This window comes from Triticum dicoccoides, chromosome 3B, assembly GCF_002162155.2.
Source record: "Triticum dicoccoides isolate Atlit2015 ecotype Zavitan chromosome 3B, WEW_v2.0, whole genome shotgun sequence".
Classification (NCBI taxonomy): domain Eukaryota; kingdom Viridiplantae; phylum Streptophyta; class Magnoliopsida; order Poales; family Poaceae; genus Triticum; species Triticum dicoccoides.
The window spans coordinates 61875558-61897883 of NC_041385.1; the positions used below are offsets into that span (position 1 = coordinate 61875558).

The 22326-nt window shown below is 47.0% G+C and overlaps 1 protein-coding gene across 1 annotated transcript; it reads left to right on the plus strand.

Moving 5' to 3' along the window:
* Positions 1-19755: 19755 nt before the first annotated feature.
* On the plus strand, positions 19756-21159 carry LOC119280773 (putative E3 ubiquitin-protein ligase SINA-like 6). The gene is made up of 2 exons (XM_037561506.1): positions 19756-20186; positions 20281-21159. The coding sequence occupies exons 1-2, from the start codon at positions 19914-19916 to the stop codon at positions 20983-20985; spliced, it is 978 nt and encodes a 325-aa protein (XP_037417403.1). The 5' UTR covers positions 19756-19913; the 3' UTR covers positions 20986-21159.
* The last annotated feature ends 1167 nt before the right edge of the window (positions 21160-22326 follow it).

Here is a 22326-nt window from a genome sequence, read left to right on the forward strand (position 1 = left end):
TTCCCCGTATTCCCGTAACCCCCCGGTACTCCGGAAAATACCCGAATCACTCGGAACCTTTCCGAACTCCGAATATAGTCGTCCAATATATCGATCTTTACGTCTCAACCATTTCGAGACTCCTCGTCATGTCCCCGATCTCATCCGGGACTCCGAACTCCTTCGGTACATCAAAACTCATAAACTCATAATATAACTGTCATCGAAACCTTAAGCGTGCGGACCCTACGGGTTCGAGAACAATGTAGACATGACCAAGACACGTTTCCGGTCAATAACCAATAGCGGGACCTGGATGCCCATATTGGCTCCTACATATTCTACGAAGATCTTTATCGGTCAGACCGCATAACGACATACGTTGTTCCCTTTGTCATCGGTATGTTACTTGCCCGAGATTTGATCGTCGGTATCCAATACCTAGTTCAATCTCGTTACCGGCAAGTCTCTTTACTCGTTCCGTAATACATCATCTCACAACTAACATATTAGTTGCAGTGCTTGCAAGGCTTATGTGATGTGCATTACCGAGAGGGCCCAGAGATACCTCTCCGACAATCGGAGTGACAAATCCTAATCTCGAAATACGCCAACCCAACATCTACCTTTGGAAACACCTGTAATGCTCCTTTATAATCACCCAGTTACGTTGTGACGTTTGGTAGCACCCAAAGTGTTCCTCCGGCAAACGGGAGTTGCATAATCTCATAGTCATAGGAACATGTATAAGTCATGAAGAAAGCAATAGCAACATACTAAACGATCAGGTGCTAAGCTAATGGAATGGGTCATGTCAATCAGATCATTCAACTAATGATGTGACCTCGTTAATCAAATAACAACTCATTGTTCATGGTCAGGAAACATAACCATCTTTGATTAACGAGCTAGTCAAGTAGAGGCATACTAGTGACACTCTGTTTGTCTATGTATTCACACATGTATTATGTTTCCGGTTAATACAATTCTAGCATGAATAATAAACATTTATCATGATATAAGGAAATAAATAATAACTTTATTATTGCCTCTAGGGCATATTTCCTTCAGCGGGCACCCTTCATTACACCTTCATAATACAGTTCGGGCATGCGATGCTCCTTACCCTCTAGTGGCCCCTCAGTTATCAGCTTTTCTGCGTCAAGCTTCCCCCAATGCACTTTTGCATGGGCAAGCGCCATTCGCGCACCTTCTATACAGACTGATCGCTTGATAATATCAAGCCGAGGACAGGCGCCCACAATCCGCTTGACGAGTCCGAAGAAACTTCTGGGAATTGGCTCTGTAGGCCACAGACGGATGACCAAGTCCTTCATGGCTAGTTCGGCCGCCTGGTGCAGTTCGACCAGCTGCTTCAGCTGATCGATAAAAGGCACCGGATAGTTCGGCGCTAGATACTGCGACCAGAAGTTCCTCCCCGCAGACTCCCTCTCCTCGGACCGGTAAAATTGGGCTGCATCTGATATGCTACGAGGCAGATCCGCAAACGCCCCTGCAAAATCAAAAATTCAGCTTGCCGCTTAGAGTTCTCCATATTATAACATCATAACGGCCATATATACAATAGGCCTTACCAGCCGCAACTTTCGGGGCCTCCTGAATGTCCCGTACAGCACCTCGGGCTTCTTCCCGAGCATCTTCCGCGGCTAGGAGAGCTTTGGCGAGTTCGGATTCTTTCCCTACTAAACTCTGCTCCAAGCTCTCACTTTTCGTCACAGCATCCTGAAGCTCCTGCTCAGCTATGACGACCCTGGCCTCGTGTTTTTCATGCAGAGCCTGTTCGGCGACAGCCTTCTCTTGGGCATCAGCCGCCGCTTTCTTCAGTGCCTCATATTCAGCACTCGCTCCTAGGGCGCATAACATAAATACTTTTCAAATAGGCACACTTATTGATTTGTGCCCTACGCAAGACAACTCCAAACATACCTTGCCTCTCCTCCAATTTCTTCTTCACACGGCCAAGTTCTTCTTCGGCCCGTCTCTGGCTCTCTTTCAGCTCGGACACTTCCGCATCATGAGCGGCCTTCCTCTCCACAGACGCCTGTTTTCAAAAACATGGGTATACAGCATTAAAAGTTCCCATTACAACTGAAGATTTGATCCCCTGCCCGGCTTTCTTTTTCCAGATAGTGTATCAGGGGCTACTCCTCATATCATACTAATTCTTTAAAGGTTCCTTAGAAACCAAACCTCAAAGGCCTTTATAAGGCCAAGACAGGACTCATTCAGCCCGCTTTCGGCAGCCTGAATCTTTCCAACCACCGCACCCATAAGGGTCCGATGTTCATCAACGACGGACGCGTTCCTTAACGCTGTCAACAGACCACCTGACAACTCGGCGTATACTGAGGTGGCTGGCGGAGTAGGCAAACCTTCCTCCATGGAGGATGGCCGCTGGCCCGATCCTGGAGCCTTAGGGGCCTCCAGAACTTTATCCGGCCCTGAGTCTCTTTGAGACGACACCTCGGTGTCGCGCCGGACTTCGGAAAAGGAATCCTCGGAGGTGTCTCGCTCGCCACAACATTCGAGCTCAACGAATCCTCCGATCAGGATTGTCCGGCAGGAGACCTTGCCGGGCCGTGTGAGATGTGGCGACAGTTAAAACTACAATACCCGGACAACCTTGGTGTAGGACCTTGAAGTAAGTCTAGAGGGGGGTGATTAGACTACTTGACCAATTAAAAACTTAACCTTTTCCCAATTTTAGAGTTTGGCAGATTTTAGCTATCTTAGGACAAGTCAAGCAATCATCACACAATTCAAGCAAGCATGCAAAGAGTATATAGGCAGCGGAAATTAAAGCATGCAACTTGCAAGAAAGTAAAGGGAAGGGTTTGGAGGATTCAAACGCAATTGGAGACACGGATGTTTTTAGCGTGGTTCCGATAGGTGGTGCTATCGTACATCCACGTTGATGGAGACTTCAACCCACGAGGGTAACGGCTGCGCGAGTCCACGGAGGGCTCCACCCACGAAGGGTCCACGAAGTAGCAACCTTGTATATCCCACCATGGCCGTCGTCCACGAAGGACTTGCCTCACTAGCGGTAGGTCTTCATGAAGTAGGTGATCTCCTTGCCCTTACAAACTCCTTGGTTCAACTCCACAATCTTGTCAGAGGCTCCCAAGTGACACCTAGCCAATCTAGGAGACACCACTCTCCAAGAAGTAACAAATGGTGCGTTGATGATGAACTCCTTGCTCTTGTGCTTCAAATGATAGTCTCCCCAACACTCAACTCTCTCTCATAGGATTTGGATCTGGTGGAAAGATGATTTGAGTGGAAAGCAACTTGGGGAAGGCTAGAGATCAAGATTCATATGGTAGGAATGGAATATCTTGGCCTCAACACATGAGTAAGTAGTTCTCTCTCAGAAATTGTAAGTTGGAAGTGTAGGTTTAGTCGGATGGCTCTCTCCACGAATGAAGAGGAGGTGGAGGGGTATATATAGCCTCCACACAAAATCTAACCGTTACACACAATTTACCAAACTCGGTGGGACCGAATCGTTAAACTCGGTCGGACTGATTTAGGAAACCTAGTGACCGTTAGTGATTTTCGGTGGGACTGACATGCATCTCGGTGAGACCGATTCGGTTAGGGTTAGGGCATAACGTAATCTCGGTGAGACCGATTACACAAACTCGGTGAGACCGATTTGGTAATAAGCTTTCCAGAGAGTTGGTCAGGTAAACTTGGTGGGACCAATTTGCTCTTTTCGGTGAGACCAAAATGTTACAAAAAGGAAACAGAGAGTTTACATTGCAATCTTGGTGGGATCGATCGCTCACTTCGGTTAGACCGAAACGTTATGAAGGGAAACAGAGAGATTGCAACCCCATCTCGGTGAGAACGAGATCCCTATCGGTAAGACCGATTTGCTTAGGGTTTGTGGCAGTGGCTATGACTTTGGAATCGGTGGCGCCGGATAGAAAGAATCGGTGTGACGGATTTTGGCTTTAGGTTTAGGTCATTTGTGGATGTGGGAAAGTAGTTGAGGGTTTTGGAGCATATCACTAAGCACATGAAGCAAGAGGCTCATTAAGCAACACCTCATCCCTTCTTGATAGTATTGGCTTTTCCTATAGACTCAATGTGATCTTGGATCACTAAAATGTAAAATGAAGAGTCTTGAGCTTTTGAGCTTGAGCCAATCCTTTGTCCTTAGTATTTTGAGGGATCCACTTTCATCATCCATGCCATGCCATTCATTGAGCTTTCCTGAAATAATAGTCTTGGAATAGCATTAGCTAAATGAGCTATATGTTGTTATGAAATACCAAAACCACCTAGGGATAGTTGCACTTTCAATCTCCCCCTTTTTGGTAATTGATGACAACATATAGATCAAAGCTTCGACAAATGATAATAAAAATTAAATAGCATCGTCGCTTTGAGAAGTATGTGATAAGCAAGAGCTCCCCCTAAATTTGTGCATAGTTTTAGATTTGCTTTGGACTGCAAATGCACAATGAATTAGGCTCATGAGTTACTCTTCAATGTCACATACATCTTGGTGGAGCGCTCAAAATAATAAACAATGAATACATGCACTCATCACCAAGCATAGTGAGTGATCACATAAGATAGATAGGATAATATCAAGCATGCATAAGTGTAGCTTATGATCAAACACATGATCATCAATGTCTCATAAGCATAGTATCTCAACCAAAAACAAACAAAGATTGAAAACCCACCAAATAAAGCAAGAGAGAACAAAAGCAACACTCTCTCTCTCGAAGCCTATGATCTATACATTTTTCTCCCCCTTTGGCAACAAGTTACCAAAAAGTTCATAGAAAATGCATAGTGCAAGATCGACTCTCAGGCTTGATCTTCTGGTGGTGGTGTCCTGATAGCTCCAAGGACGAAGGCTTCAGTTGATCTAGAGGGTGCTGGAGTTGATGCTGAAGCTGGTTGCACTGGAGCTGAAGAGGCAGTAGCTGGTGCTGAAGATGTTGCTCTAGTGTCTGTCACTGGCACTGCAACTGACCTCTGGGCTTTGGGCACTCTGGCAAACACATTTGTGGTAGTCTTGCCCTTCCTCTCCTGCATGTCATCCTGCAGCTGCTCCACAACTGACTGAATCTCAGTTACCTTGACATCTAGATCATAGAATTTTTGTTCCATGATTCTTTCCAGGCTCTCCTGGTTTTGAGTTAGGGTGGCCAATCCCTTCTCAATCCTTAGAGATGATGCTATCAAGTAACCAAGCTGCTCCTGTTTGGTTTTCAAGAAATATTCAGATGCCTCCTCTTGAGTTGGCATCTTGGCAGCCTTCTCCCTCTTTGCCTTCTCCTTCTTCTCCTGAGCTTGAACTGATTGTGGATCATCTTCATTCATGACAACCTCATTGTCCTTAAAGTCTGGATAAAGTGGAAAGTGTTCCTTATCCAACTGATATTTTCCTGTGCCCATCTTTGAGTTTATCAATTCTTGAATCTGAGGTGCATATCCACAGCTCCTCTTCTGATCTGCTGCAGTCCTCTTGATTGTTTCTATGATCAGGCTCATGACTTTGAACTTCTGTGGCACATCAAACACATGCAACATGTTGATGGCATCCCTCTGATCATGTTGTGGTCACCTGACTTGGGCAACAGAGTGTGCCTCAGAATCCAATTGATAGTAGGCAGCCCTGACAACAGAAAATGGACTGATCCAAAAGTGAAAGTCTCTAGGGCTTTGTCTGGGATCTCCTTGTACATGTGTGCCATGGTATTGTGTCCCATTTTCTTCTTAGCATATACATCCAGATCATCATCATTTTCCTTTGGGGCATTTATCAATTTTGCCCATTCTTCAATAGTGGATTGGTACCTTGTACCTTCAGACATCCAAACAATTCTTCCATGTGGGTAAAAATGTGCTGTGGAGTAGAATTGCATGATAAGTTCATCATTCCAATTTGTGAACTTCTGTCCAACAAAATCTACAACTCCAAAAGCAACAAAGCTGTCTTGCACTCCAGGATAATGTTGTTCATTTTCCTTGATGAATTTCCAGTCAACCCACCTCATATCACAAACTATGGGCTTCTTGTCCAATAAGATTGTCTCATAGAAGTCATGTTGTTCCTTTGTATGGAACCTATAATCAACAGCAGTTCTTCTCCTTGTGGCATATGGATCTGCCATTCTCCACGGTCTCAGCCCTGAATCCTTCCTGATTCTCATGTCCTCAGCCACAGGATGGGCATCATTGTGGTCTGGTATCTTGGGCTTGAGCTTTCTTAGAACCTGTCCTTCTTCATCTTCCTCCTCACCAACATTGGGCACTGGGGCCTTGTTCTTCTCAGCAGCTGGAATACTCCTGGTATTCCTCTTTGGTACAGACTTGGCCTTGGGGGCAGCTTTGGGTGCTTCCTTGGGCTTAGATGTTGCAGCCCCAGATTTAATAGCATCACCCATAAGCTTAGATACCTTTGGAGCTGGTGCAGCAAGCTCTTCCTCTTCCATCATGGAAGGTTGCCCAACAGCTCTGGCCATGGTCTTCTTGACCCTTTCCTTCCTCTTCTTGCTTTCTTCAGCTGGCTCTTTGGGATCAGGATTTACAGGCAGTTGAGTTGATGCTCTGGCCTTGGGCATAGGTTGCCTTCTTGCAGGCCTTTTAATCTTCATGCCTGGCTTTATATCCTTTGCTGAGCCATATTCCTTCTTGAGCACCACTTTCTTGGAAGTAGACTCATCTTCCTCAGCTTTGTAATCTTCATCCTCTGAATCTGAGGTTCTCTTCCTCCTTTGCCTAGTTGCAGCCTTAGGCAAATTGCTAGGAGTACTTCTGCTCCCTTCATCTGAAGTTGAGGGACTAGTGCCCTCACTCAAGTCCATCTGCTCTTCTGACCTGTTCTGGCTGTCACTTTGATCAATCATACTACAAAAGCTGACTGCTGACCCTGTGAAGAGTTATAGATGAGATAGAAAAGATGAGCATCACAAAATGCAGAGGTTTTTGCAAAAGAATGACTCAAAAGTTCAGTCTTAGTTTTCCACAGAAAGCATTTCAGATCCACCGATTTTCAAACTCGGTGATACCAAAGCAGTTTTGGAACCTAAACTGATGATCTTGGTTGGACCGAGTTTCAGTTCGATGGTACCGAGACTGCTAGGGTTTCACAGAATCCTCAAATCAGTTGCACCGATTAGTAATTCTCGGTCAGACCGAGAGTCACTAGTGCAATGGCATAAGCCAAATCGGTGAGACTGAGTTTTTCAACTCGGTGGGTCCGAGATGGTTTCGGCGGAAACCTAACCCTAAAAATTTGAATCACATCTAATCTATGAACTACTTTGGCTGGATAGAAGAGTTTCAATCGTGGCAAGAATCAATATGAAAACAATGTGCCAGGAATCAGACGTGGATAGCACAAAGATTAAGTCCATACCCTAACTTGCCGGTGGACTTGCTACGGCGGCAACGGCGGGGACGAAATCCGTTGACGGCGGCGGAGACCAGCGACAGGAGGCAGCTGGCGACAAGGAGACGATCCGGAGATCACGATGGCAGAGCGAGCTGTTGCGCGGGCAAAGGGTTTCGGAGAAATTTCCAAAATTTTACCCGTGTCTATATATAGCCGACCCTGTCAGTGTGACCGAGTGGAACAACTCGGTGGCACCGAGATGCATAACTGTGTTCAGTTACAGCAACTCGGTGTGACCGAAAAGTTCAAACCGGTTGCACCGAGATGGAAAACTCAGATCAACTTAATGATCTCGGTAGGACCGAAATGGAGGAATCGGTCAGACCGAGAATCACAAAGAGGTTTTGGAAGTTTAAGTCTATGATGAATCGGGGACTCCGAGTGCTCCTCACACAGAGTGGTTCGAATCTGACTTGATCAAATTTTCTGATGTAGCATGAATAGAGTTTGAGACAAGAAAAGCATAGATAGCTAGAGAGGGTTCTTAGGCATTCTTGTCCATCCACTTGGCCAAAAGAAGAAAGAACCAAACAATCAAAACAACAAGTTGATGTCCTTGAATGAGTAAAATATGCACCAACATGCTCACACAATAAAATGGAAAATGAAATATGTGGCAAAGCATGCACAACCAATTCTAGCATCTATCAAACAATTGGCGATGACTAGGTCATCTATATATGAGTATATTGACTTAGGAGTCAAATGAGAACATTTGATCATAGGTCATACTCATCATTTAAGCTCAAGTGGGGTTACCACTTTTACATAATGCATTAATGTGTTCACACCATTAGAGTTGCTTTGACTTAATTCATAGAGTTAAGCACCCCCTAGATGTGAGATCCCCCCTTAGAGGGATGAACTAACCTTGGGTTTTGTCGATGATGACTTCATGTAGGTGTTGAAGATGTAGATGCTCAATGTTGATGTAGATCATTTGGAGCAATCCTTTGGAGTGAGTTGCACTTTCAACTTGCCTACATGGGTTAGTCCCACAAGGAACAAACAAGAATATCCATAGACATAGAGTGATGCACACACAAGATGATGTCCATGAAAACATTAGGTTACCTTGTCCCTTGCCTTACCAACAAGAGGGTTTGTGACTCCTTGAACTAGTGCAAGATGTGAAAGTTGATTGCACTTGTTCTTGCCAAAATGATATGAGTGAAGAATGTTGGCGGAGTCACCCTCAAGAACTCTCTAGTTCTTCTTCTTCGGGATCCACATCATCTTGATGGGAATCCTTGGAGTTGTAGTTGTACTTGGTGAAGTAGAACTTGACGTAGTCTTAGGAATCCACTTGAACGAGGCTTTAGGTGCTTCTTCAAATGCATCAATCTCTTCTTGAAGCTTGTCCTTGCCTTTGTTCTTGTGGTCTTGTGGTGGAAGATCATCTTGAGCTTGTGTCCCCTTGAAGGAAGTAGGATCATACTTCTCTTATTGAGGAACAAACTTCGTCTTGGGGTATTGATCTTCTTCCCATTCAACTCCATTGGCATTGAACTTTCGTTCAAAACCAACACCTTGATTCTTCCGGTGCCTTCCTTGCTTGCGTACAATTTCCTCGAATTGCTTACTCCCGGCAAGGCTCTTGTAAACACCTTTCTCTATAATTCCCTTCAATAAACTATTTTCTTGCTCAAGTGTAACTTGGCTAAGAGAATCATTAGTGGAATCAAGAGAACTACTAGAAGCAACAACATTGGATTTAACACTGTTATTGTCACTACTAGAGGAAGTATCTTTCTTGTACTTGTTACTAGACTTGACTTGAGGCATGTAAGTAGATAAGAGTAAACGCTTGGCAATGTAAGAAGAACTTTTCTTGTGGAGATCATCATTGATTGCCTTTAAGAACTCATGCTCTTGCTCAAGATTGAGCTTTTCAAAGCGTAACTTCTCATGAGCCCTTAAAAGTTCTCGATGATCTTCGAAGATAGTTTCATGAGCCAACTTAAGAGTGTTTAGTTCTTTAGTTAGAAGCTCAATGTTCTCCTTATCATTGCCATTCGTCTGATTAGCATGATTAATTGACGTTTCATCATAGTATTCATCACTAGAGTTGTCAACAAGTAAATCATCATCCACAAGCAAGTCATCATCATCACTATTAAAATCAACATACTCGGGATGTGTTACCTTTGGACCTTTGGCCATGAAGCATCTTCCAGCACCTTCATTTGGTGAATCAAATATGTCGTAGGAGTTGGTTGACACAAGTGCTAGACCGGCAACACCTTCATCTTGAGTATGTTCGGAGTCGGAGTGATAGCTTCTCTCGGAGTGATTGTCGGAGTCGGAGCCGGATACCCATTCACCAACATGAGCTTGATGTCTTTGTTTTGTGTAGCTCCTTGATGACTTGTCCTTCCTTTCCGAATGCTTGCTTCTCCGTGAGGGTCTTCGCTCATAACGATCATCTCTACTCCTCCTCTCTCTTGGTGGTGATTCTTCTCTTTTGCTTCTTCTTCTTAGAGAATCTTCTCTTCTTTTGTAGGGTGCCGTACACTCATTGGAGTAGTGTCCAGGCTTCCCACAATTGTAGCAATTGCGCTCTCGACTAGAAGATCTCTTGTCATGATAAGACCTTCACTTGGAGCTTCTTTCTTTGCCTCTACTCTTATAGAATTTGTTGAAGTTCTTCACCATTAAGCTCAATTCTTCATTGAAGGTTTGTTTCTCACTTGATGATGTGGGGGCTTCACTTGAGGCTTTGTAAGCACCACTTGACTTGTTGTGAAGTTCCTCCTTATCCTTGAGTGACATCTCATGAGCAACAATCCTTCCAATGACTTCTGTTGGCTTGAGATTTTTGTAGTTTGGCATCATTTGGATCAATGTGCACACGGTATCATACTTTCCATCCAATGCTCTTAGGATCTTCTTGATGATGAATCTGTCGGTCATCTCTTCACTCCCTAAGCCGGCAATCTCATTTGTGATAAGTGCAAGCCTAGAGTACATTTCAGCGACACCTTCACCATCCTTCATTTTGAACTTGTCAGGCTGACTTTGGAGCACATCCAACTTGGATTCCTTGACGAATTCGGTACCTTCGTGCATATCAATCAAAGTATCCCAAATTTCCTTTGCATTCTCAAGACGGCTGATTTTATTGAATTCTTCGGGGCACAATCCGTTGAAGATGATATCACAGGCTTGAGCGTTGTATTGCAGCATCTTCAATTCTTCCGCATTCGCTTCACGGTTCGGTTCTCTCCCATCGAAGAATTCACCTTGCAAGCCAATACAAATAATTGCCCAAACGGCGGGATTATGTCCGATAATATGCATTTTCATCTTATGCTTCCAACTAGCAAAATTAGTACCATCAAAGTAAGGACCTCTACGATGATAATTTCCCTCGCTAGACGCCATACTCTCCTAGGTTGTGAAACCAAGGCTATGACCACCAAAAGCTATGGAAATCAAAGCAAATGGAAACCAAAGCTCTGATACCACTTGTAGGACCTTGAAGTAAGTCTAGAGGGGGGTGATTAGACTACTTTGACCAATTAAAAACTTAACCTTTTCCCAATTTTAGAGTTTGGCAGATTTTAGCTATCTTAGGACAAGTCAAGCAATCATCACACAATTCAAGCAAGCATGCAAAGAGTATATGGGCAGTGGAAATTAAAGCATGCAACTTGCAAGAAAGTAAAGGGAAGGGTTTGGAGGATTCAAACGCAATTGGAGACACGGATGTTTTTGGCGTGGTTCCGATAGGTGGTGCTATCGTACATCCACGTTGATGGAGACTTCAACCCACGAAGGGTAACGGCTGCGCGAGTCCACGGAGGGCTCCACCCACGAAGGGTCCACGAAGTAGCAACCTTGTCTATCCCACCATGGCCGTCGCCCACGAAGGACTTGCCTCACTAGCGATAGATCTTCACGAAGTAGGCGATCTCCTTGCCCTTACAAACTCCTTGGTTCAAATCCACAATCTTGTCGGAGGCTACCAAGTGACACCTAGCCAATCTAGGAGACACCACTCTCCAAGAAGTAACAAATGGTGCATTGATGATGAACTCCTTGCTCTTGTGCTTCAAATGATAGTCTCCCCAACACTCAACTCTCTCTCATAGGATTCGGATCTGGTGGAAAGATGATTTGAGTGGAAAGCAACTTGGGGAAGGCTAGAGATCAAGATTCATATGGTAGGAATGGAATATCTTGGCCTCAACACATGAGTAGGTAGTTCTCTCTCAGAAATTGTAAGTTAGAAGTGTAGGTTTAGTCTGATGGCTCTCTCCACGAATGAAGAGGAGGTGGAGGGGTATATATAGCCTCCACACAAAATCTAACCGTTACACACAATTTACCAAACTCGGTGGGACCGAATCGTTAAACTCGGTCGGACTGATTTAGGAAACCTAGTGACCGTTAGTGATTTTCGGTGGGACTGACATGCATCTCGGTGAGACCGATTCAGTTAGGGTTAGGGCATAACATAATCTCGGTGAGACCGATTACACAAACTCGGTGAGACCGATTTGGTAATAAGCTTTCGAGAGAGTTGGTCAGGTAAACTCGGTGGGACCGATTTGCTCTTTTCGGTGAGACCGAAATCTTACAAAAAGGAAACGGAGAGTTTACATTGCAATCTCGGTGGGACCGAACGCTCACTTCGGTTAGACCGAAACGTTACGAAGGGAAACAGAGAGATTGCAACCCCATCTCGGTGAGACCGAGATCCCTATTGGTAAGACCGATTTGCTTAGGGTTTGTTGCAGTGGCTATGACTTTGGAATCGGTGGCGCCTGATAGAAAGAATCGGTGTGACCGATTTTGGCTTTAGGTTTAGGTCATTTGTGGATGTGGGAAAGTAGTTGAGGATTTTGGAGCATATCACTAAGCACATGAAGCAAGAGGCTCATTAAGCAACACCTCATCCCTTCTTGATAGTATTGGCTTTTCCTATAGACTCAATGTGATCTTGGATCACTAAAATGTAAAATGAAGAGTCTTGAGCTTTTGAGCTTGAGCCAATCCTTTGTCCTTAGTATTTTGAGGGATCCACTTTCATCATCCATGCCATGCCATTCATTGAGCTTTCCTGAAATAATAGTCTTGGAATAGCATTAGCTTAATGAGCTATATGTTGTTATGAAATACCAAAACCACCTAGGGATAGTTGCACTTTCACCTGGATACATAGGCGTATTCGGATTTCGGTTACTTACGATTTTTCCAGGGGCTGGGCCTCGGGATCCAACTCCGGGCTGTTATCGGCAGCCGGGGTGGATGCCTCTGGAGGGGAACCTCGCCTTCTCTTGGGCGACTCGGCCTCCAGGGACGGGGAAGTTGCATGCTTCTTCTCGCCGGCAGAGCGAGGCTCGTCCTCCTCTGCCTCCTCCTCTTCATCTTCGGAAGAAGGAGCATCGCTAGAGCCTTCGGACCAGGTGTCCGGAGCCTCGCGACAACGGAGGCCACTCCGGGTCTTCTTGACCTGCTTGGGGGCCTCCTTCTTGGGCGCCTTGTAAGGTGCAGGGACCAGCATCTTCGTCAGAAGAGGTCCGGCCGGTTCCTCCGGCAGTGGGGCCGGACATTGTATCTGCTCCACTCTTTTTATCCATCCCTAAAGCCACAATGAAGCGCGATTAAAACGCCCCCCTCATGATATGCCGGCTGAAGCCTGGACGGACAGGGCGTGGCTATAACTTACCGGGCTTGCAGAATGGGATAATTGATATCCCCGGTCCTTAGAAGAGTCCGGCCATGATTTGCTGGACTTAAAGAGCACCTTCCAGATATCCTCGTGGGAGGAATCATGGAGCTCCCAGAGGGTTTGGTGCTCGGATGGGTCGAATTCCCATAAAGTACAGGCTCGACGCTGGCAAGGGAGAACCAGGCGAACTAGCATCACCTAGACCACGTCAACAAGCTTGACGTCCTTGTTGACCATATTCCGAACACGCGTCAGGAGCAGTGATAGCTCATCGGACGAGCACCAGTTCGGTCCCTTCTTGGGCCAGGACGTAAGCCGCAGCGGAGCTTCGGATCTGAACTCAGGAGCTGCTGCACATTCTTCACCGCGTGGTTCGGTGATATAAAACCACTGCTGCTGCCATTCCTTGACGGAGTCGTTAAAAGTGCACTTCGGTCAAACGACCTTGGGCATCTTGCTCACCATGGCGTCACCGCACTCGGCGTGTTCGCCACTCACCACCTTGGGCTTCACATTGAAAATCTTCAACCACAGGCCGAAGTGAGGCAGAATCCGGAGGAAGGCCTCGCATGCGACGATGAAAGTCGAGATATTGAGAAAAGAGTTGGGGGAAAGATCATGAAAATCAACCCCATAGTAATACATGACTCCACGTACAAATGGGTGGAGGGGAAACCTGAGCCCGTGGACAAAATGGGGAAGGAACACGACTCTCTCGTGGGGCTTCGGAGTAGGGACAACCTGTCCCGCCGGTGGGAAACGGTGGCCAATCTCCTTGGCCAGATACCCGGCTTCCCGGAGCTTCTTGATATACTTCTCCCGGATGGTAGAGGCCATCCATTTGCCTCCTGCTCCAGATCCGGACATCTTTGGAAACCCTCTCTTCGATGGAAAAGAAAGGTGCTCGGGCGTTAGGGCTCGAGCAGAGGGAAGTAAGTTAGCGGAAGGAGAAGGCGTGGGTAAAAGAGGAAGATGTCCTATCTCTTTATAAGAGAAGGTAAGAGCTTTTTGCGCCTCCCCATTTGCCTGGTGGAACCCGCTCGCCTCCCGCTTGCCACGATTAGCGGTACAGTTGTATTACCCATACCCGTATTGATGGGAATCCCGTGATAAGGGGACACGATCTTCGCTTCGACAAGACGTGCTCAAGAAACCGCCTCGCAGTATACGCTATGGCTAGTTGTGGGGAAAACGGTTCGAATAATAACCTGACCGTAATGACATATCTCGTCGTCTAAAAAGTTGTCAGCTGAAGTATCATTTTCTCTACGGTGGTATGTGAAGATCATTTTGCAGATCTGGACACGGCCTACGTGTTCGATAGTAACCTTGGAGTATTCGGAGGAGGAACCCGCCTTGCAATGCCGAAGACAAGACTGCGCGCTGAACTCATCGTCATTGAAGCCTGGTTCAGGGGCTACTGAGGGAGTCCTGGATAAGGGGGTATCCGGACAGCCGGACTATATTCATCGTCCGGACTGTAGAAGCGTCAAGATACAAGACTCAAGACTTCGGCTCGTGTCCGGATGGGACTCTCCTTTGCGTGGAAGACAAGCTTGGCGATCCGAATATTATGTTTCCTTCCTTGTAAATCGACTCCATGTAAACCCTAGCTCTCCGGTGTCTATATAAACCGAAGAGCATGGCCCTTAGAAGGCCGATCACAATTACAATCGTACCATCATAGGCTAGCTCTTAGGGTTTAGCCTCTACAATCTCGTGGTAGATCTACTCTTGTATTCCACATATCTTCAATATTAATCAAGCAGGAAGTAGGGTTTTACCTCCATCGAGAGGGCCCGAACCTGGGTAAACATCGTGTCCCTTGCTTCCTGTTACCATCAGCCTAAGATGCAGAGATCGGGACCCCCTGCCCGAGATCCGCCGGTTTTGACACCGACAAGGGGGGCATGAGTTATTCCGGGCCGGCCGGCGAATCGATCCCCTCCGTGTCTCCGGTGTTGGGCTCTATGGCCGCACGGAGCCTGGCGGACTCTAAGCTCCCATCTTCGGACTCGGCGGGGAGTTCCGGATCTAGGGCCGGAACTGTGGTTGAGGCCGTGAACCCTTGGAAGATCAAGTCTCCTCGGATATCAACAACGTAGTTTAGGTTTCTGAACCTGGTCTAATGAACAGGGGCGTAGCTGTCGACCTGCTCCAGGTGACCAATCAAATTGGCACGCGGTGCGATGCCGCCGAATACGAATATTTGGCCGGGGAGAAAAGTCTCCCTCAGGACGAAGTTGTTGTGGTTGATTGATGGAGCCATCGATCCTTTTGGTGACGACGTAGTGGAACTCTCAATGAAAGCACCAATGTCAGTGTCAAAACCGGCAGATCTCGGGTAGGGGGTCCCGAACTGTGCATCTAAGGATCGAAGGTAACAAGGAGGCAGGGGACACAATGTTTACCCAGGTTCTGGCCCTCTTAATGAAGGTAATACCCTACTTCCTACTTGATTGACTATGATGAATATTGGGGTTACAAGAGTTGATCTACCTCGAGATCGTAATGGCTAAACCCTAGATGTCTAGCCTATATGATTGTGATCCTGTCCTACGGACTAAACCCTCTGGTTTATATAGACACCGGAAGGATCTAGGGTTGCACAGAGTCGGTTACAGAAGAAGGAAAATACATGATCCGGACGCCAAGCTTGCCATCCACGCAAAGGAGAGTCCCATCCGGACACGGGAAATGTCTTCTATCTTGTATCTTCACGTCCCATCAGTCTGGCCCATATCACATAGACCGGACGCCCGTGGACACCTTAGTCCAGGACTCCCTCAAGGGGCGTTTTGGTGGCCGAGCTACCTAGAGGCCGGTATCTCGGTCGTGGCGTATCGCGCTATGATGTGTGCTGGCTTGTTTCTGTTTTCTTATACAATCACCATTAAGTTGAAATACATCGGTGCCATGACCCTCCCGGTGCTGTGTTTGTACATGGGCCTGATGTTCAGTGGCTTGTGCACGGATGTTATGTACCTACTGGGCCATTTTAAATGTCGCACGAGTAGTTTGGCTGTTGGGTGATTAATAATGTTTTTGATGGGCCCAATGTACTTCGACGGTGAGCAGCTTTTCTGCCTCGCTAGACCATTCAAGCATTCATCGCCTTCTCATGGCAAGGTGTGCGACGGATCACCATGCATGGGCTAGAGTTCTTTTTCGAGGAAGCCTTTATCAGGGTAAGCTCCATCTGATCTTACACTTTAGGATATTTTGTTCTAGAGCTGGGAACAAGTTCTGCCTGTAGTGTAGAGCATGTTTCCACTGCCCCATTGTGTTAGATCTGAAAAAGGTGATTTCCCGTGATTCATTGCAGATTTATGAGTGATTTATTCCCATGGTGGATGCCGGTGTTCTTTTAGGGGGAGATACCGTTGTTGCATGTTGTGGAATAGGTTGTTGTTTCAATCCATGAAGATCGCCGGGACCGCAGGATTTCATTTCCTCATAACTCAGAACCCACAACTAGCGTCATGGATGCAGAGCACTACCTTGAGGATGCAGTGCTGTATGGAGACGAGATTAACTCATACAACGGTGCTAATGAGGAGATTTGCTTCTTATTTTGATGCATATGACTCTGTTGTCCAGCTCCTCCACACACTCCAGCAGCAGAATCCAAGCACCTACATCAATATCCAAGACCTCTTCATGCTAGAGTTCCCAACTGTGAGGGTACTGTATCGTCTCTTCTTCTCTTTCGTTGTGTGCATCAAAGCTTTCAGGCATTGCCGTACGGTGATATGTGTAGATGGTACTTTTCTCACTGGCAAGTACAAGGGTCAGATCCTAACAACCATAGGTCAAGACGGCCAAAATCAAGTTGTCCCACTCGCATTTGCTTTTCTAGAGAGTGAGAACATTGAAAGTTGGACATGGTTCTTCAGGCAGTTGAAAATATCAGTTGTGAAGGAGAAGCCCAATGTGTGCATTCTTCATGACATGCATGTAGGTGCGATAAGGACATTGACAAACCCAGGCCCTGAGGAACAAACTACATGGCAGGACTTGCAGAGTCGTTGGTGCATGCGTCATCTCGGGGCTAATTTCTTCTCGCAGTTCAGCAATAAGAACCTGATGAATCTGCTCAAAAAACTCTGCGAGAAAAACCTGTTATGAAAGTACAATTTGATACGTGACAGACTTAATATGTGCACTCAGAGACACGTTAGGGACAGAAAAGCTGCAAGAGATGCACCTGTGAGGGCACATGTTGAAGCAGTAGCTGCACAGTTGGCAACAGGAACAGTGGCCGTGGAGGAGGAGCCTGTTGGTCTATGTGACTTGCCAGGCTTTGACCCACCTGGTACTAGAAGATGGCTCGGGAGGTCGATTAGAACCTTCCAGCAGTGGATAGAGCATGAGCCTCTGGAGAGGTGGTCTTTGCTATATGACACACATGGAGCAAGGTATGGTGTCATGACAACCAACCTCGCGGAGACATACAACTTTGTCCTTAGAGAAAATCGGGCATTGCCACTTACAACCATCGTTGAGGGTATTTTCTATGGCACCGTGAAGTATTTCAGATATAGACGTCAAAAAGCAGAACAACATATCTTGAACAACCCTAATACACGTTACTGCGAAAGTCACAAAGTACATGGACAACAAGATGCAAAAAGCTATGTCACACATTGTAGTCGCCATCGGCAATCAAGAAAGAAGGTTTTGAGGTCCACTTAGCCAACAATAAATTCGGATGTGCAAATGAGTTGAGGACACATGAGGTGAAAATTGGAAATGAAGTCTGGCTAGCGTGTGAGTGCACATGCAACAAACTGAATTGCTTCACCTACCTTGCTCACATGTACTTGCTGCTTGTGGGAAACGCACGAGGTAGAAAATGGTTACATGCACTAGTTGGCCTACATCTAGCTAATTAGAGCTAATCGGCCTACAGATGGCGGACTAGATCCAGTCGGCCAACAGGTGGCTGACAGGATCTGCATTAGTGACCGATAGGCCATTCGGCCAGCAGCAAGCTGATAGGACGCCAGTCGGCCAGCAGCAAGTTGATAGGATGCCAGTCGGCCTACTGTGGGCTGACTAGGCCCAGTTGGCCAGCGGCGGGGCCGACGGTGTATTATTTTTGAAAATGTTGTATCCAGCGTAATATTTATGCAAATTAATATAAAAATGTATTATTTAAAAAAATTAGCATCATTGTAGCTAGTTTTTTAGATTCTCGTATTTTTCGTAAATCCATGAACATTTTTTTTTGGCCACAACTTGCACGAATGTTATTTCGTGCTGAAATTTTACAAGCATACAAAACATTTATCAAAGTTTCTCACAAAAAGAATTTGGATTTTTTTTTTATTTTACTGTTCATCAGAGTATATTTGCGCTCGGAATCAGAATAGGACTCAGGGTGAACTATTCTACTCCTACTTGTAGCATGAGAACAGAGCGCAGCAAGGCACGCGTCAGTGTTACATTACTTGTGAAGAACTAAAATTGTGCTTGGCAATGCACTGCTAAGCCTCTAGGTGTACGTTTCAATGCTCCGTGGATCGTCTTTGCACATGTTTTACGACCAATCGTGCTACATTGGAGTTTCCAGCAGGCTTGTATGTTCTGAACGGGTGCAGAGTTTCTGAGACTCAGCTCAAATGAGCTCGGATGAACAGTAAACTAAAAATAAAAAAAATTGACAACCATTGACAAAAATTGTAAGTGCTTGCAAAAATTCGTCATGAAATAACATTCCTAGAACGGGTGGCAAAAATACAAAATCGGTACTCTGAAAATTGGTACTACTTTCAAAAGGACTACTTAAATGGCTGCTTGCTTGAAGCTCTGGGCATGAGCATAATCTGCTGATGGTGTACATATAATGCGTAACAATAACTTCACTGAAGCAGCAAGACGCTCAGGACAGCAATGGAGCATGGAGGAGGCATATCAGGCCACACAAACAGTCCACCACGGGCCAGAGCTAAAGCTACTACCTCTGCTTGCTTCTGATTCTGATACACAGCAGCAGCAGAGGAGGAGGCGACGGAGGAGCTGTCGAGTGTGGAGTGGCTGGCCGGCCAAAGCTTTCCCGAACCGGGGTGGTTCAGACGGGGTCCTAGTCGCGGCAAAGCATGGATGGGTGGTGCTGTCTGCTGTGTGCGGTATGCGAATTATGACAAGTTTACTGTTCACTGCCGAGCTCAGTCAGGACAGTGGTTTCCGGAACTGAGTCTTTGGGATCAGACGGAGTGTAAACGGGGGCTTTGGGCTCCGAGCCTTTCGCCTGAAATGCGCAAGGCATTGGTGGCCGGCCCGGCACTAGGCACGTGAAGGAGGAGGGAGGAGGACTAGAGGATGCAGAATTTTCCTCTCTTCCTTTCGGAACTCTGCGTGCACAAGTCTGTTTTCCTTGCTTTCTTTCCAGCTCAACATGTCGATGCTCTGACGATTCGTCACACGATTCCATCATTTGTCCCGTTTTAAGCACAACTACTTCTCATCACTTTAAATACCACGTATCAAAAAAAGATAATAAAAAAATACTATCAAAAAAATCTCACTAACCATCCTCGTAAATCTATCCTCCTGAGCTTGGCAGTGAAGAGTAAGCTTGCCTGATCTGAGTTTATGGACCAAAACAAGATTCCACCAACAGCTTAGGGAAATACTCTACAACATTGGCTTGCTGTGCGGTTGCCAGAGAATTTTGTGCGGAATTTTAAAGAGCTCCTCTTCTTTTACCGGGCCAGCTCCCTTTTCCTCACCCCCTTCCCTTGTTCTTCCACCTCGTGAAAGGTTTCGCCGGGGATAGACCGACGGAGAGTGCTTTCCCCAAGAACTGGTATGCAGGGCGCCGGCGCCGAGGGAGGGAACAGGGGTTCACCGTCCACGATGGAGAAGGCCGATGAGAGCGCCAACAAGGCGAGGCTGGAGCTACCCAACGGCCATGTGAAGCAGGAGGTGGGCGTGCATCATGCGGTCGGAGGAGACGACGGGGGAGCAATCGTTCCTGCGGAGGCGGGGCACGGCTCCAGAGTGGAGCTCGCCGTGAAGATCGACATGAGCGTGCTTCACTGCCCGCTCTGCACCCTCCCCTTCAAGCCTCCCGTCTTCCAGGTTCTTGCTCTCTCTCTGTCTCTTGCACACCCCGGTCGATTCTTTCGTGCAGACGTGCCGATTTATTTACCGACGTGCTCCGATCTGTGCACAGTGCAACAAAGGCGGGCACCTGGCCTGCGGCGGCTGCGTGGCCCTGCTGCCCGGCGGACAGTGCCGGGCGTGCGAGGACGGCGGCGGGTTCTTCTCCCCCTGCCCCGCGCTGGACGCCATCGTGTCCTCGACCAAGATCGTGTGCCCCAACGCCGGGTGCCAGACGTACGTGCCCTACCACGAGGCCGCCGACCACCGGAGCGCCTGCCCCCACGCACCCTGCCACTGCACGGAGCCCGGCTGCGGCTTCGTCGGCGCGCCGCAGGCGCTCGCCGGCCACCTCGTCGACCTCCACTCGGTGCCGGTGCGCACCGTCCAGTACGGCCGGGTCAGCCAGGTCCCGGTGTCGGGGCCGCGGCAGCTGCTCGTCGCCGAGGAGGACGGCCGCTCGTTCCTCCTGACCGTGGGCGCGCTCGGGGCCGCCGCGGCCGCCGTGTCGGTGGTGTGCGTCAGGGCGAGCGCGTCCACGCAGCCGCGCTTCTCGTGCAAGATGTGGGTGAACCTGGTGCAGCCGGCGAGCGGCGGCAGGGCGGACATGGTCCTGGTGGACATCCAGATGAGGAGCAGCGCCACGCCCGGCGCGGTGGTCGCCGTGGACGAACCGACGTTCCTGGCGGTGCCGCGGATGTACATGGTTCCGGTGGACGGGGACGCGGCGTCCATGGAGGTTCCCCTCAACATCCGCGTCGACAAGATCTCCCGCTGATCGATCGATGTATCCCTTCTACTACCGGCAGTTCCTGCTCCATGGCCTTGAGATCTAGTTGACAAACTGTTTGGGTGCTGTTAATTATGGATTTATCAGTGCAATGTCATCCGGGTAAGCTGCAGTGAAATTAAATGTGAGACTAGAGTAGCTTGCATGTTGGCTGCTCCTGCACACACCACCCATGGCTTGCCGTTTTGGTGCAAAGTGCTCGACGACGCACCCATCCCGTCTGAACCAACCCGGTTGCGGTCCTGGAAGGGGCAGCTTTGCCCGCTCAGCCACTCCGTCATCATCTACCTCCGTCGCATCCTCCTCTGCTGCTATCCATCGGAATTCAGAACCAGGGGCAGCTTTAGCTCAGCCCCGTGATGGACTGTTGTGTGGCGAGACATGCCTCCATGTTCCATTGCTTTCTTGACCATCTTGCTGCTTCAGTGAAGATAGTACTATTACTCATTATGTACAACATTACCAGGTTATCAAGCCCTCCATATTATCCCGTAGGGAGCAAAACAGAAAATTGATGGTGGTGTGAGTTAACAGAGCGACTGTAAAATATATTAAAGTCGTAAATTTTGTTGGAGTAAATCCTGCACTTCAAGCATTTTGCACAAAATATTTTCTTTTCTTTTTCGAACCATATCAAAGAACACTTCCTGCTCTAAATAACATCAGCCATATGCTTCTGCTGTTCTGAACTATTTGGACAAGATGAAATGATTTCAGACAACATCAACTTAACTAAAATGATGTTTCACTAGAAAGAAAAAAACTGACTGATGTTGTTCAGCCTCCATAGTTGTAAGTTCACAATGAACAGAACTAAAATATAATAGCTTCAGCCTTCGTGTTACAAAAAAAAATTTCCCCACGAATTTATAAGTGTAGTTGCTTACACAAATTTCAATCTATTGCTGGTTGGCTACATCTCAGGATGGCAAGACGCATCTGGGTAGTTTTTGCTAGTCTCGAGTAACAGCAGTCATGCGCCTTTTCCAAGTACATCAAAATACCATTTAGTAATGTGCATGAGAAAACAAGTTCAAAATCGTTTCGAGATACTTAATTCGAAGCAGCAGCTTGTGAGACATTAGTATCACAGAATGGCACATGAACATCCGAGTAACAATTATTCCTTTATGAAAATGTTCGCATTTACGAACTTGGTTTTCAGAGTGGCAACAACAGCACTCAACAAAAATTGCCTAAACATATAAGGTTTTTTGGATTTGGAAATTAAGCAAATTTCGGTTAAGCTTAATCCAATCTAGTAATATAACAAGTGTGCTGGCAGAACAAATCACATAAGGCACACTAGAAAGATCTAGCATATTTGCA

Bases quoted from the DNA above. Each gene is read 5' to 3' on its own strand.
- LOC119280773 (XM_037561506.1), top strand. From the start codon at position 19,914: ATGCAGGGCGCCGGCGCCGAGGGAGGGAACAGGGGTTCACCGTCCACG. The intron at 20,187-20,280 runs GTTCTTGCTCTC...ATCTGTGCACAG, and splicing joins TCAAGCCTCCCGTCTTCCAG to TGCAACAAAGGCGGGCACCT.